At 36.9% G+C, this 14,886-nt stretch overlaps 1 protein-coding gene across 1 annotated transcript in view; it reads right to left on the minus strand.

The window, feature by feature from the left end:
• Nucleotides 1-14,886, minus strand: part of LOC147224961 (axonemal central pair apparatus protein HYDIN-like) — a 54,204-nt gene that overhangs the window by 22,460 nt on the left and 16,858 nt on the right. Inside the window, exons 17-42 of the mRNA XM_086163675.1 lie at nucleotides 13,223-13,461; nucleotides 12,833-13,130; nucleotides 12,558-12,701; nucleotides 12,172-12,315; nucleotides 11,957-12,049; nucleotides 11,377-11,597; nucleotides 9,467-9,644; nucleotides 8,670-8,879; nucleotides 7,647-7,811; nucleotides 7,386-7,560; nucleotides 6,949-6,989; nucleotides 6,107-6,270; nucleotides 5,660-5,790; nucleotides 5,179-5,306; nucleotides 4,881-4,994; nucleotides 4,062-4,142; nucleotides 3,771-3,920; nucleotides 3,439-3,678; nucleotides 2,918-3,047; nucleotides 2,691-2,816; nucleotides 2,355-2,525; nucleotides 1,891-2,064; nucleotides 1,477-1,652; nucleotides 1,253-1,327; nucleotides 941-1,124; nucleotides 333-462 (exon numbers count right to left, since the gene is read on the minus strand). Coding sequence (XP_086019801.1) covers nucleotides 333-462; nucleotides 941-1,124; nucleotides 1,253-1,327; nucleotides 1,477-1,652; nucleotides 1,891-2,064; nucleotides 2,355-2,525; nucleotides 2,691-2,816; nucleotides 2,918-3,047; nucleotides 3,439-3,678; nucleotides 3,771-3,920; nucleotides 4,062-4,142; nucleotides 4,881-4,994; nucleotides 5,179-5,306; nucleotides 5,660-5,790; nucleotides 6,107-6,270; nucleotides 6,949-6,989; nucleotides 7,386-7,560; nucleotides 7,647-7,811; nucleotides 8,670-8,879; nucleotides 9,467-9,644; nucleotides 11,377-11,597; nucleotides 11,957-12,049; nucleotides 12,172-12,315; nucleotides 12,558-12,701; nucleotides 12,833-13,130; nucleotides 13,223-13,461 — 4,082 coding nt within the window. The remainder of the gene's footprint in view (nucleotides 1-332; nucleotides 463-940; nucleotides 1,125-1,252; nucleotides 1,328-1,476; nucleotides 1,653-1,890; nucleotides 2,065-2,354; nucleotides 2,526-2,690; nucleotides 2,817-2,917; nucleotides 3,048-3,438; nucleotides 3,679-3,770; nucleotides 3,921-4,061; nucleotides 4,143-4,880; nucleotides 4,995-5,178; nucleotides 5,307-5,659; nucleotides 5,791-6,106; nucleotides 6,271-6,948; nucleotides 6,990-7,385; nucleotides 7,561-7,646; nucleotides 7,812-8,669; nucleotides 8,880-9,466; nucleotides 9,645-11,376; nucleotides 11,598-11,956; nucleotides 12,050-12,171; nucleotides 12,316-12,557; nucleotides 12,702-12,832; nucleotides 13,131-13,222; nucleotides 13,462-14,886) is intronic.

Here is a 14,886-nt window from a genome sequence, read left to right on the forward strand (position 1 = left end):
TACAATAAAAGTTGGCAGAAATAAATTTATCTAGTTCGTATCCATTCAATATCCATAATAAAAAAAATGTAGGAAAAGGAAAACAGTCCAGGAGCTTTCCATCCATTATGTACTTTTGTTCTCCTAATGCCACTGATGCCTATGGTCCACTACAGCAGGAAATGCATCAATATTTTTATAATATAGCCATGTCAAATTGATTACATGTATAAATTAAAGAAAATCCATGCATCTTTTTCCCATTCTTGTCTAATCCACAATTGAACTACATATTTGGCCAGATATACCGAACAAATGAACTGATAATCTGTGAGCAATACTTTACAAAGCACCTGAGTTTCTGCTCTCTGTGACATTGGACAATGTGCTCCTTTTCCTTCTCTGGCAGAGCACTATACTCATCCTCATCTATATCCCTTAGACGCTGCTCTTCTCTGTCAGCCTCTTCCTTTTGTAGCAACTCTAAAATGGACATGGAAAACAGAGAGAGAGTTTTTTTATGATACCATTTATTTTTTAAAGATTTTGTTTATATTTCTGCTCTGCTAACCAAACCCTTTCTGTGAATTTTTATGATATGCATAACACTTGAAACACATTTTTGAGCCTTAACTGCATATTTTATGTATATAATATATATTTTTTCCATATTTTCACTGTCATTTATTTCATGTTTTTTTTCTGCCCATTGTTGTGTGTGGCCAATGCATTTTATTCAAACATCTTTGTTGGGAGATCTTTTCTGAATGTGCTTTTGATACGTTTCTACAAACAAAACCACTGAAAATCTTTCTCATAATAAAAACAAAATAAAAATCAATAAAATCCATACTACCTTATTAGCCACAGAATCCACAGTATACTTTTCACATACTGCACAAAAATATGTTCATAAATGGTTTGGGAATTGAGTGTGTGTGTGTGCGTAAGTACATGTTACCATCAACTTCTCCTTTTGCTCTTTCCCGTGCCTTCAGGCAAGTGTAGGAGTCTGACAAGTTGACAACATAGATGTATTTGCGATTATTAAGGGCCTTCAGAATAACTTGCAGCGTGCTTGCTGGAGACTGAGTGTACAAAGAGTCCAGGCCATCAAATATTGCTCCATAGCGACAGTCACTCGACTGTTATGATGACAGCATCCACAGCAATAAAAGAGACAACCATTATGGTATTGAGAGAAATAGGAATTAAACATTACATGTCAGGTGTATTTTAAAAGTAACATGGATTTGTCAAAAAGTTATATTACCAGCAATCTTTCTGCCAGAATATCCACAAGTATCTGTTCAGGAAAAATTTTGCTGAGCATGGCCTTGTCTAATTCCTGAAGAAAAAAAAGAAATAATTATTACATTTGTGATAATTCAGATGGATCTAGGTATCAACCCACCCCCAAAATGAAGAAAATGTAGATTTTGTTCTCCCACGTCCCATATCAGACAAACAAACAAAGGTTGATAATAGATAATTTACCGGCTGGATGGCAGTATGTGGGTTCTCTGTGTCCTGAATAGGACTGGAGTAATTTCTGCTGTAGCTAATATTGTCAAGATTTGTGAGAACATCGAGTGGAGCTGAGTTTGGAGGTGACTGTGTTGCTTCAACAGATGGACTAGTGGAGGCAGGCCTTAATGCTGTCATGACCTGAGCTAGAAGGGGACATTCATTTTGCTCTCTTAATTTCACAGAACACCATGCTTTATATGACAACAATGTGGCATTGCACTAAAATATAGATGATAACACTAACCTCTTAAATGGTATATTGACAATAAGACAAAATCACTGCCCATTTTTCTTTAATACAATTTTGAATCTCAATAATTTCCCAATATAAACCAATATGTATGATTACCTAAAAGACTGCATCACAGTATTTTAGCTTACCAGCTTGTTCCACTTTCTTCTGACTATGCTCAGCACCAGCGTGATTATATAGCTGCCTGGCATTCATGCTGGTGGGTGATTTGCCATTTATCAACACATCAGTAAGCACAGCATCAACACTTAGACAGGCTCCTCCATAATGATGTCCAAGAGCAGCAGCTATGGTGCTCTTACCTAGGGGGGAAACAAACCAATAATTTCATCTTACTACAGATGTTTCATGGGATATGAGCAGACAGTATATATTAATTATAATATATATTATAGTGTATATTGTAATAAAGATATATCATATATTACATATATATTATTACTTCGCCAGCCATCACAATTATATTAGTCATAGTATTGTCAGAATACCAAGTTAAATAATATTTTCTAATGTGTAGAATACATGGAAATTCTGTCACTTTTAATTGAAAAATTCTACAAATTATCCAGATGGTAATGCATATGATTTTCACCTGTCTGTGGGGCTCCGTACACAATAATAGCAATGCCTCTGCAGTTGCTATCAGTCAGACCCTCAGGAGACAAGTCAACACCCATGTGGCGTGCAATTGCTCTGGTGACTGGGGTCATGTCAAGGTCTCTTGGTCCACCATGAGCTTTCTTCTCAGATATTTCTGAAAGAACTGAATAAGTAAGTGTGAATACACTATAACCACTGTATTAAAGTCATTATTTGAGGGTGAATATTTAAGTGAAATTCAGACTTGTTGGCTTGATCCTAACTTGTCTCTTGGAGAGTTTCACAAGATGAAGATGCAAATATCTGCTTATAAAAGAGGTGTACTCACTTAATACTGCTTGATCAACTGTTGTAGAGGGTGTCTTATGCTTTTTAGTGCCTGGTAAGTAAGCCCTTTTTCTCGACATCTTTTTTTCCTCCTCAACATCTTTCTCATCCAAGTGTACTTTCATCTCTTGTGTGCAAAGTCATAAATGAAAATGTTTGCACAATAGAACCATGTTACAACTTGGTGCATGCATGCATATGCCTGCTAATGATTGATTAGGAAAGTACCTAAATCTTTCAGCTGGGAGCAGTATTCTTTATAGTAATCAATAAGCTCCAGAGGAAGACTCTCTCCAGGCATCCTGGGAGGCAGGAGCAGCAAATTGTTTTTGTCGTAACCTGGCATTAGACTCAAAATCTGCAGGAGTGGGGGCGGGGGCAAGACAAGAAGGAAAAATGAGACACAAAGAAAATAGACGTCAAAAGCTGACACATGGGGCCAAGTGATGAAAAAAATGCAACCTGGCAAGCATATGATATTTCTGTCACATATTTCAAATTCCTTCAGTATATCTCTTTCAGTCATATCATCAGTATCATTGCATTAAATTCCCTACAACCATTATTTCTATAGCCTTTCCAATACAGTACACTGTGAGTGAAGACAAGAGAAGTTACCATTACTGTTACAACTAAAAGAGATTCCACTTGTTTGCATGTTAGTGTTAGTGTTTGTGTGTGTGTTCAGTTAAAAAAATATGACAATTTCACCAATCTAAAATACATTATTGACAGAGAAAGAACGATACCTTTTCTTCCTCAAGATACTGTGTGTCAAAATCCAAACAGTAGAACTCAATGGGGAAAGAACAGGGATTTTTAATTTTGACCTCGGTTTCAGCCTCAGTACTGAAAGGAAGGCAAGGCCCCAAATCCTGATCTGACATACAGAACTCCAACTGAGGCTCTTCACCCTGCCCTTGGGCTGTAATGTACACCTGCTGGTTGCTTTCAGCAACACTGACCACCAACTTCCTGATGTAAGAACACTTCAAAGACAGCACACACATAAAAATCCATGCCTAACCTTTTGCCTTGAACAACTCTTTGTCAATAATCAATAATCAATATTACTCTTTACCCCTGCAGCAGGACTGAACCTGATCTGTACATTCATCCTTTCACTGGGGAAAAGCCATCCAGAGGATTGTACAACCTCAAACACCACTGGGGGAGGCTGCTGCCGTTGCAAGGCCTTTTGATGCTGGTAGAGAGGCAGGAATTTATCAACCTGTGTGAAAAAACGAGTCTTACTTCAGTATAATCACCATTTTATTTAATGCTTAATTTTTGCCTATGATCATTTGTATAAAGGATGGTGAAAAAGCACTTCTAGAATGGACCTTGTACATTTCAGACATTATTCCATTACCTTTTTGAGTGGCTTTACCTCCTCAGATAGTGTCCAGTTACATGGCACAGATTTGTTATTTATTAGCTGGATTGTCTTTATCTGAATGAATTAAAAAACAGAGATTCATCTTGAAACAAAATGAGGATGCGAGGTGAAAATTTTATGTTAAATTAGCTGCAAAAGAGCTCAGTTGCTCATGATGTGCAAACCACTTGAGAATGTCTGAAAACATAGCCATAGCAATTTCAAACATAGCAATCTAGGGAAATTAGTTTCATGCAACAGCAAATTAATAGGGCAATAAGCCGACAAAGGAAGGTTGAGCATTTGATGGCATGGCTATACTATGTGTGATAGATTTAAACTTCACAATACTAACAGACCAAACTAAGGAGAAACTGAAAGACTATAAAATCAGGGTTGGTTGTAGGGGAACCTCATAATTTTGAAAACTTAATTAGCAATGTTACGATAAACCAGAAACTGAAGATGACTTTTCAATATCACTTTTGAAAAGGCCTAAGAGTAGAACATTTCAGAAAACTGGTCACTCATCATTGTCCCTCATTTGTTAGCCATACACTCATGGGTGTCAACAACACTGAAGTGTAATAAAAAGTAGAGTAAACCAAATTGTAAATTTAATTTGACTTTCAATTTTAATTTGTGTAATCTATCCAGTAATCATTACATTACATTACATTACATTTGGCAGACGCTTTTATCCAAAGCAACTTACAATAGAGGACATAGGGACTGGAAATACACTTGCAAATACACGATCATCAAGTCAAGAGTAATCAACAAGAAACATGACTTAAAATGTCACAAGATTACCTGACACATGCCACACTGGATGGTATCAAACTGTAGAATGTCTGTGGAAACAGTAACAGCTGGCACTGTCACCGTTGCAGATAGCCGTAATTGTACCACTGGGCCACCTGTGATCTATTATACAAATTAAATTATTCTTATATATTAAAGAAATCAAATCAGACCAATATCCTACTCATATGATCTCAAACTTGTGTAAAACAATCACAGTATGTCAATTATAAAACAAGCAGTTTCATAGATAGAGAAGAAGTGGTTAAGAAAAATCAAGAGGATGTTAATGCGTGCTTCTACGTACCTGTATCGGCAGGACGACACATATGTCACCCTCATGCATTTTAGCTCCCAGGGGATCAAATTTTATAGCAAAATTCTGTGTCTCACCGCAGGGCTGATCGTTCACATGCTCAAAATCTAAACTGAAACCTGCAAAGGGGTAAACACACAATCACAACATAATTCTTGAAATTCGTCTAGTCTTAAACTAGTCTCAAAGGGATGTGGTATAAATTAAACTTAAATACTTAAATGCAGAGTAGCGTTTTGAAGAATAGAAAGTAAAATTAAACACAATACTAAAATCAAGACTTTTATAAAAGTGTCTGATTAATAATGCAATATTCACTTTGAGAAAGTTAACATACTTTACACTTCCCACAGTAATTCAGAACCAAGCTTGGTCATAATTGTGAGATTATAGCAGTGCAGAAGGAGGCAGAGTTTTAATAGAATTACACATGAGTCTAGGTAATGCCTTTGTAAAACATACATACCTGTGCCAACAAGAACTTTGCAGTTTGCATGGAAGGACACAGCCACTGATCCAGTATTTGTCACACTGAGAGTGTGACTTATGACTTTGCCTAGAATGACATACCCAAAATCCAAAATATACTCTGGGAGCAGCAACCTGAAGGGTAGATTGGAATATACAGACATGGTTAACAAGAGATTTGAAACGCAAGGTATTTTTAAGTTGAATTTTAAATTCATTAAAAAATATGTCTCTTAATATCACTCTGAATGCAGAAAGAATGAATCACTTATCTTTGTGGCATTAAAGAAATAAGAAAACACGAAGTCATGACTAGAATAAATCCTCAATCAGACATCACTCATTTATTCAGACTCCTGGAATTCCTCAAAAGAGTTTCACAGTTCTCACTTCAGTCCACTGAGTGGACCATCTGTCCATTGTGTGCGCGTGTGTACGTGCACGCACTTACTTGCTTAAATTATGGCATTTTCTGTAAGAACCTTGTAAGTCTCTGAGCCCTGGCAGGCTCTTTGTCACAGCTAGAGCATTTTCTTTGACGAGTATTCTGTCAATCTCCAAATGAAGAAGCTCTTCATACTGCAGAATAAATAGTGAATAAACACTTTTAATTTGCTGAAAACTATTTAAAAGTTAAAGAAAGCAATGACAAAATGGATAATGAAAGATCGATAATTAATACATTTATTTTTTTCTCTCACAATCTGTTCACAGTTTGTGAGAGAAATGTCTTTATCTTCAATAAAATGTGTACCTTTTCAATTTCAGAAAAGTAAAAGTATAAAAGCTAAAAAAGAAGCAAGCATCCCCACAATGCAAAAACAATGTCAAGTGGTTTAAGTCAGGGAGTAGGTTTAGGTTTTGTAAAATCATACTGTTTAGGTTCATGTAATCATCTATCCAGAGAGTAGTCCCCACCATCCAACATGTGATCACAGCCTCCAAATAAAAAAATGTTAAGTTTCCCCACTAATTGCAGTACATTACTTTTCTGATGCTTTCTAATGAAGAACTTCAATGAAAATGTCTGGTTGTCAACAGCACAATGATGAACACCATATTTTGATGGTCACAATATGTACATAATAACCCTAAAAACTGAATATTGTATGAGCACCAATATTAAGTATAAGGATTCTTGAGCAAGTGTATACAAAATATAATTTTTTGTGGATATACAAATATTTTCATTATATGTAAGTCACTGACTGTGAAGGCTCTGTCGGTCTCTGTTCCTTCTCCTCCACCAATTCCATTCATAAGCTTCCATCTGGGTTTATTGGCTTCTACCACTGCTGTGGCCTGATGCATCACATCTCTGTAGCACTCATCTGCTGTAAGGAGATAATAATATCAAATATGAATGTATGCCTGCGGTTGTGTTTTTCTGTTATAAATGTAATAAGTCATATTCAGGCATCTGTTTGTCTCAATAACTGGGTTCAGTTTCTAATTTTCCATTAATCAATAAACTACTCCCTTATGTGTTAAGCATTTTCTTCTATATCTGAGTCAGGCAGAAATTGCACTGTCTCAACAATTGCCAAAAAATATCTTGTATATAGGTACATAGTGCTAAAGCTGTCTATTTTAGTTGCAGTATATGATTTTTGTTCAAAGAAAAAAAAACACACTACTGTATCCTTAGGTTTAAAATTTGTCTCATATGTTGCATGAATGTGTAAAGATAAAATGTGTATGTTTGTATAATCGTGCATGTCTATATGTACATAGATCTCTTGGCAAATCCAGGCTGATTCTTGGGAACACCCCCTCTCCAACCACTGTGATTTCCTGTGGTGGTAGGTGAGCCACAACCAGTTGAAACTTTCTCTCATACACTTCAGGGATCCCTGGATGGTAGAGCACATGCAGGCATTGCTCCATGCCTGCATGAACATAGCCCTTACAAATAAAAATAAAATTGATTAAAAATCAGCACTCTTGTATAATGCCACCCTGCATCTGAAATGGTCTTGAAGTCAACTCACACTGTTGGGTATTACAGTAAACTGGCCGGGTTTGAGCTTGTGACCTTCTGCCACCATATGTTCGTCCAGCTCTTGCTCATTTTGAAGATGTTCAATGTTAAATTTAAAGCCCACCTTGCCAGTGTTCTTCAAGGTCAACTCAGAATCCCCTATGTGATTAAAATGCTGGAAAAAGAAGAAAGATACAAACTGAATCAAAGCACACTCAAAGCATTTGTTTTTAATACTCTTTTTATATTTGAGAATAATGCTGGATGTTAAAGGATAGTTTTGAACTATTCATTTTGGTGTGGTGTAAAATCTGCAACTGTAATCAAGTATTTAAGTCATAGCTCATGAGAGGGTGAAGAGTTTTTTTCAATGTGGGATTGGCTTTTCTGTCATTTTTAGTTTTATAACAGAACTAACATTACCAGACTGTCAGAAAACGGCAAATGCTAATCAGGCTCGCTGTCTTCCATTACCAGAAGATCCTAGTATAACTACAAATATAGATTATTAAACAAAACTTTCTAGCAATTTATATTCAATATGTCCCTGTCCTGAATTGAACTGGTCTGAATGGCTTCCTGGGAATTAGGAAGCCCAATTAAACTATATAATGACATTTAAAGTCAGAGCATTAAAATAACAGCAGATTAGTAAACTATTCATGTTCTAAATTATATATGTTGATATAAAAACATGATGAATATACATAAATCAAAACATTCAAAAAATAACTACCGGTACTACCAAAAAGGGTGTTATTCTAAAGGGATCGAATGAGTTTTGAAAAACATCTTCTGACACACTTGAAGGACAAGCTATATTTCAAAAAGGTCACCAAAGCCCATTGAGGGCAAAAATTTAACCAAGAGGTTACTTGTCACTTGTGCCTCAAGCCTTTCCTTAATTAATCATTAGCTAACCCCAACAGTGAACCTTATCCTTCTTTTATCCACATTTTTATTAGCTAAGTATGATCTTAATGTAAGGCTCAGTTAGCCCCACGTCTATCTGTGCAAACAGGTAGATCTATACCTGCAATCCGAAGTCAATAATAGTTGAATCCAGGTGATAACTAAGTTCCGATGCTTCTCCTTTGAGCATAATGTCATATGTTGGCCCACCCTCCACATGACACTGTGCTACCAATTCTTTACTGACATAGTGGTGACCATAGAAGTAGAATGCAACCAACTGCTGCTCCCCAGGTAACAGATGACCGCATCTTGGCAACACATCAAATACCTTCAAATCAAAAAAGACAAAAGGTTCAGTAAGACACACTGTAATTGTAACATATCATTAACCCTCTCAGGCTCAAATTAAGTTGTAGTTGCAGGAAAAATCTGATATTTGGCTGTCGCAAATCTGCAACATCTGCCTGGAGAAGGTTAACAAGATTACATAACTGTTTCAAACAATCATCTAATTGAGCAATGATTTCTCCAGCAGAACTTGTATGTCTAACCCCTTACTAAATATTCCCCACTGGTGATGAATACCGTATATCAAAAATGTTTACAGGGGAAAAACTTTTGATCACTGACACATTTGGAAAGGCTATTCTTATGGTGAGAGAGGGTCATATTCACATCACTTAGCATGGTGAAAGATTTGATTATAATATTTAAACAATGTACTTGCAACAGACAATAAAAATTTGTCTACTAGCACACAAAAAGATCTGCATTGTGTAGTATACACAAAAAATATGCATGTGTGGCATGTGTTGTCCAAAATGCAGCATGGAAATAGGGAAGGTTGTTTTTTTCCAACAGCCAGTTGACAAGTTGAGGTAAACCGGATTTGTTTACCTATGATCATTTGCCTACCTCCTCCACACATGCAGAGCACGGGGTATTATGTTCACCGGGCGTGTGATGGTGAATAGATAACAAGGGAGGAGCAGTTCTTCTAGGGAAACCCCTCTTGCTTTCGGTCTCAATTACTGGATTTTTCTGCTCCACTGCTTCTTTTAACAAGCAATTGGTCATCTCTGACTTACAAAAGCTGTGGATGACAAATAAGTATCTTCGTCATTATAGTTAACACAGGTAACATTTATGTCAAATGCAATGAATTTAGTCTCAATTTAAATCAGACAACAGAGGTAGGGGGAGAAAAAAACAGAAGATTGAGAATATGAAAGAAAATGTATTTTAGTCTGCTGAAATAAAACTGATCTATACAGAGATGTCCATATAATGATAAAGTAAAAGAATTGTAAAAAAGAATAATCAGCCAAATGATAATCCTGCGGCCTTATGCTGTTGGAATATACAGTATATCACTGTAGAAAGTAGAAGGTTTTAGCATGCACCCCTAAAAACTTTGACTCATCTTCTCTTTCTGTTTCACCCTCTCCTTCCCTGTGGGATCAGTCTGGGTACATCCATCAAGTTAATTAAACAGAGTGTTCTATAATTAAAAGGTATTTTAATAGGCAAGCAGCAGGAAACAGGTCAGGATAGATTGCAGTGAAACGCTGAATAAACATGGAAGAGAATGAAGAAGATTTATGAGTGAAGCCATCTCAAATGCCATCATCAACAATGACAATATTAATTCACAATCATTAGACAAATGTGCATGCATATGTGTGAGTGAGAAAGCTTGAGGCCATGTATACATGAAAAGGTTCATTCAACCCTGCTCTCTCAACCCTACATTCGTCTGAGTACCATGACTGCAGTACAACTTAGGTGCCAGCCTATAATGTGGTGGGCAGTAAGGCAGCCAGCAGGGGGCATTATTGTACGTTCAATCTATGACAATCCTTTTATGTGACCAGTTGGCTTTTGATAAGAGGCAAAAACTGTAGGTGAAGCACTGTAAGATGTGATATTATATGCATAATGTATTATGAGGATATTTTACAATAAAAAAAGAAAATCCACGAGTGGGGGCAGATGAATGAAAGCAGGTTCTTCTGCTGAAACTAGTCTCAAAGCGAATGGTGTAATTACTGACAAGGATGTAATTAGCGGAGCATGGCATGATAGCACAGGTTATATGAGCAAACACAGAGTGGTCCACAGAGGAGAGGCCACTTTTTGATTTGCAGGATTGCCCGAGATAGAATTACAAAGCAAGAGAGGGGTGATAAAGATTTGTAAGAAAGGAGACACACGGGTTAAAGAGTCAGGTGAGCAAGAGAGGACATAAAAAAGAAATGACAATAAAAAGATGGAAGGGAAACCCCTATTGTGAAGAGCAGGGGATGAGCAACAGGGGAGAATACCAAAAGATGAAAGTGGAAGGCAGTTGAGAGTGACAAATGTTGTATAGTTGTATCCGCTCAGTGGTTTTCACCTGCCGGAGAGTTCATATTTCAGTCTTAAGCAAACAGTCTGCTACATAGTGGCCTTGCTCAGGTCTTCAGCTCTACCTGCTGCTTGAAATACAAAGCAACGCATGGCAATGCCTCTCCTTGCAGGTGCTGAAGACACAAAATAGTAGCTCAGCGTTTTTTGCTTTACTTTTCTTGTTTGTCTGTTTTTTTTGTTTTGTTTTTTTCAGGCTGTGTCTGACCAGGGTTCAGGGGCCAAAGCGTGGCCACAAGGCACCCACCAGAAAGTTCCCAACAGTAGGATCCTTAGGGTACCTTTTGGCCCTTGGTGTCAATTGTTAATTCATTAGTGTGAATGTAGCATTATCACAGTCTACTTTCCCCTGGATTAAAATGTAAGATATGGCGGCGTCACAGTTTGACTTTTTTGAATCGGTGTCTGTTTGAATATACCTGAAAGCACATTCTTTCCAGTCCACTAGGCAATCCCAATGGAAGGAAACAGGCAGGGGAGAGCTATTTGTAATGGTAAGTTCTTTGCGAGTCTCTGAGCCATTGAGCACACAACCAAAATCCACTTCAGTGATGGAGAAATGGAGGTTGGGGAAGTGGACCTCAGCATGTAGCTCCACCAAGTCTTGTTGTGGGTGTCCATGGTAGCATATATGAAGGATCTATAAAGTTTGTCAAGGGAGTAAGCATTCTATAATGAATTTAAATCATAAATACAGGCATTATGGATACCAAAATGAATTAATTGCAGTGGATCTGAGCTTTTCTCCGCTTGCTTCTGCTTAAAATTGAACTTCGCTTACATCAGACCTGAGCTCCCAAGAGTTACATAATGACATGTAAGTTAAGAGAATTTTTTTTTTTTTTGAATAAAATAATCTAAACGTATTTATTAGTATCAGATTGATTTCCCAACATGCTGATGAGTACTGCTTCATGCACAACTTTGACATCTTCAAGAAGAAACTAAAGCTTGAGATTTAAAAAAAAAAATTTTTTTAAATGAAACATTTACCATTACCTCATCCACAACTTCTGAAACGGGATCTTGACAGTAAGCCGGATCAAAACATATCCACAATTCAGTTTGTTTCCTGTTACCTAAAACAACAACCTGGGAGAAAAATACAGCTGTTAGTTTGCTTTTTATTCCAGCCCAGATGGTGAAATTACTTTTTAAAAAAAAATTGCCTATTTTGATAAACGTATTCATATGAGAGGTCACACATTGGTTACCTTACTGTTCGCAGTGCTGGGCTCTCCCTGGGTCTCACATATAGAGAAAGGCGCTATAAGAGAGAGCTCTAATGATAGAGAGACAGGTGAGACATTCTTTAAAACTAACTTCTCATAGAGTGGAACAAGACTCTTTCCTGGGACCTGCAAGACACAAACAATTACTTAGCCATAGGACGACTTGTATGGGGCAGGAACAAGAGGTTTTAATTACAGCTACATTATAAAGATTTGTAAAAATGCACAACCACTTTGTTTTACATTTAATTTGATGACACTGTAATTAGAATTATGTTGCAATGACAAAACAGGGACATTGTTTATTTGCAATTCTGAAATGATACAGTGATAAAATTACACAGCATTGCTTGCAGTTCCTTAACCACCTTCTCCATGTAGAACTTCAGCTGCTTAGAAGAAATTTTCAGCATTGGATCCACAAAGCGACAGGTAACATCCACAGACATGATGTGCTCATAACTGCTCTGGCGTCCCACAATGCCAACGCATAGGAGACGCTCCTTTACAACCTATTAAAGAACAATGCATTGATATGGAGGGGTGTTTTATGTTACATAAAAGTTTAAAGTAAAAATTTCCATGGAATCATACCTATATGAATGAGAATAGATATTTTTGATCATGTCCAAAGCCAGTTTACCTTTGGGGAGCCTGAAGAGCCCTCTAGCACCAAGTCAACTGAGCTGCCAGGAAAAAGCTCCACACGAAAGGGACTGATTCTGAACACTGGCCTGACTGATACAGATGACACGGGAGATCCACAGGGGACAGCATTTTTATTCTTTGCATGAGTGATCGGGGGTAGGACGGTTTGACTTGGAAAGTTTTCGTCTATGCAGGTTTTTGCTGAGGTTAAGGAGTTATCAGTCCTCCAGTACAACCTTTGTGTGCGTTGGCCAAAGTTGGTCAGCTTAAAATGATACTGGCACAGCTCATGGCTTATGGAATATACAGAGAACATAAACTGTATTACCAGTAACACGTTTTCAGTATTACCATGTCATTCATTACTGTAATATATCCAATCTACCTGAAGTATGTGCCTAGGTCAAGAATTGGGGATACAGGCTTGTCACTGACAATCGTAGTTCCAATTCCTTTTGCCACCAAGGAGACAGTGTGCATTTCACCATCTTGGATGGACACATCAAGTTTGTCCTGGAAAAAGAGTGTGTCCTTCGGGTGTCCAACTACCTTGAGATCAAACTGGCTTTGTGCTGGCACTTCCCCTTCAATGGGCTCAACATGCCAAACGGACTGTTCTTGCCTCTGAGGAAACAAAACACAAACTTACCATCTAAGCTTTAGAAAAACATTGTTTGTTTCCAAATAATGCTTGTCTTTGGTTATTTCTGGTTGCCTATGTAAATGCCTTTTTCATTGACTTCAATCCCCATTCCATTTATATATATATATATAAATATATATGTGTGTGTGTGTGTGTGTATAGGAGTGCCCCTGGTCAATGACATGTACATATGACATGGAAAAAAATGATTAAAAATATTTGTGTAGTACTGTGTGTCAAGCAGACTGTACATGTTGATTGGGTAGAAACCTGGCTGTTAAGACAATGCTGTAATATTACAAGATGTCAATGGGCATCAAGTGAACAATATTTCTTCACATTCTTTGAAAATATAATAATCTCTGTCAAGAATAAACTACTTGGGATGTCTGTAATTAACCCTCTAATTGCAATGTTCACTCATATTCTCAGACACTGTACCTATAATAATAAAGACAAATAATATGCAATGCTAACCCACTTGTGTTAAAACAATTGTATGGGATGTATATGCAAGTGTGAACATTAAAATTAAGTCAAAGAAAATCATAACATAAAGATGAATCTAATGTTAATTTCATGTTTTTGTCTACTTTTATGGCACCGTTTTAAGATAACCGAAATAAATGATCAACCTAAGGTTAATCTTAAATTTATCTGCAGTCTTCCCAAACAGCCTTTCAGTCTAATCACAGTACTGTATTTGCATCTGACCAAGCAGAGGTTAAGATCAATGTTCTATACAGCCATTTTCTTGATGGATGCGGATGATAAACTTGTAATTGGCATTCTGAGACTACTCTTTGTACAAATGCAGAGAGAGCTTGAGCACCGTCACTTTCTATTCAACAATAGATTATTAAGTTATAGGGGAAAAAGGGATCTAACATAGTTCTTCACATTTGCATTGGCTCACTAAAATAGAAAATGCATTGAATGTATAATTGCAACAAATAAGCAAGAGATTCATTTAAAAATAAAGTTAAGAAAAAGAAAAGAAAACTCCCTGGAAAAGGCTGCACCTCAAGAAAAGGTCTTGCAGAAGTCAGAAATATCTAAGCATTGACTGATTTAGGTGCCAAAAAATGAGATATATAATCAGAAAAACATAGTAGGGGTTGTTTCTAGAAAAAGTGCTGGACTTAATAGTGGCTATTACAGACTCTGTAGAACTACAATGCCTTGATCAGCATTCATTGCATTTAAAATCAGCAAGTGTCAGAGGAGGTAAGAGGCCAAGTCTTTGCTTGTGGCCATCAACAGTAAATCAGCATGCTATATTCTGCACTACAGCTGCATTATTGGTTCTGCCAGTTTTTGTTCAGATAAAAAAAATATAATTCTTTTAAATTGAATCTTTAGTGGTTGAGGCTTCTGACTCAAGTAGGATTATTTTTATTCACAAA

This window comes from Fistularia commersonii, chromosome 17 (assembly GCF_037954325.1).
Source record: "Fistularia commersonii isolate RoL2024-O1a breed Wild chromosome 17, RoL_Fcom_v1.0, whole genome shotgun sequence".
Lineage (NCBI taxonomy): Eukaryota > Metazoa > Chordata > Actinopteri > Syngnathiformes > Fistulariidae > Fistularia > Fistularia commersonii.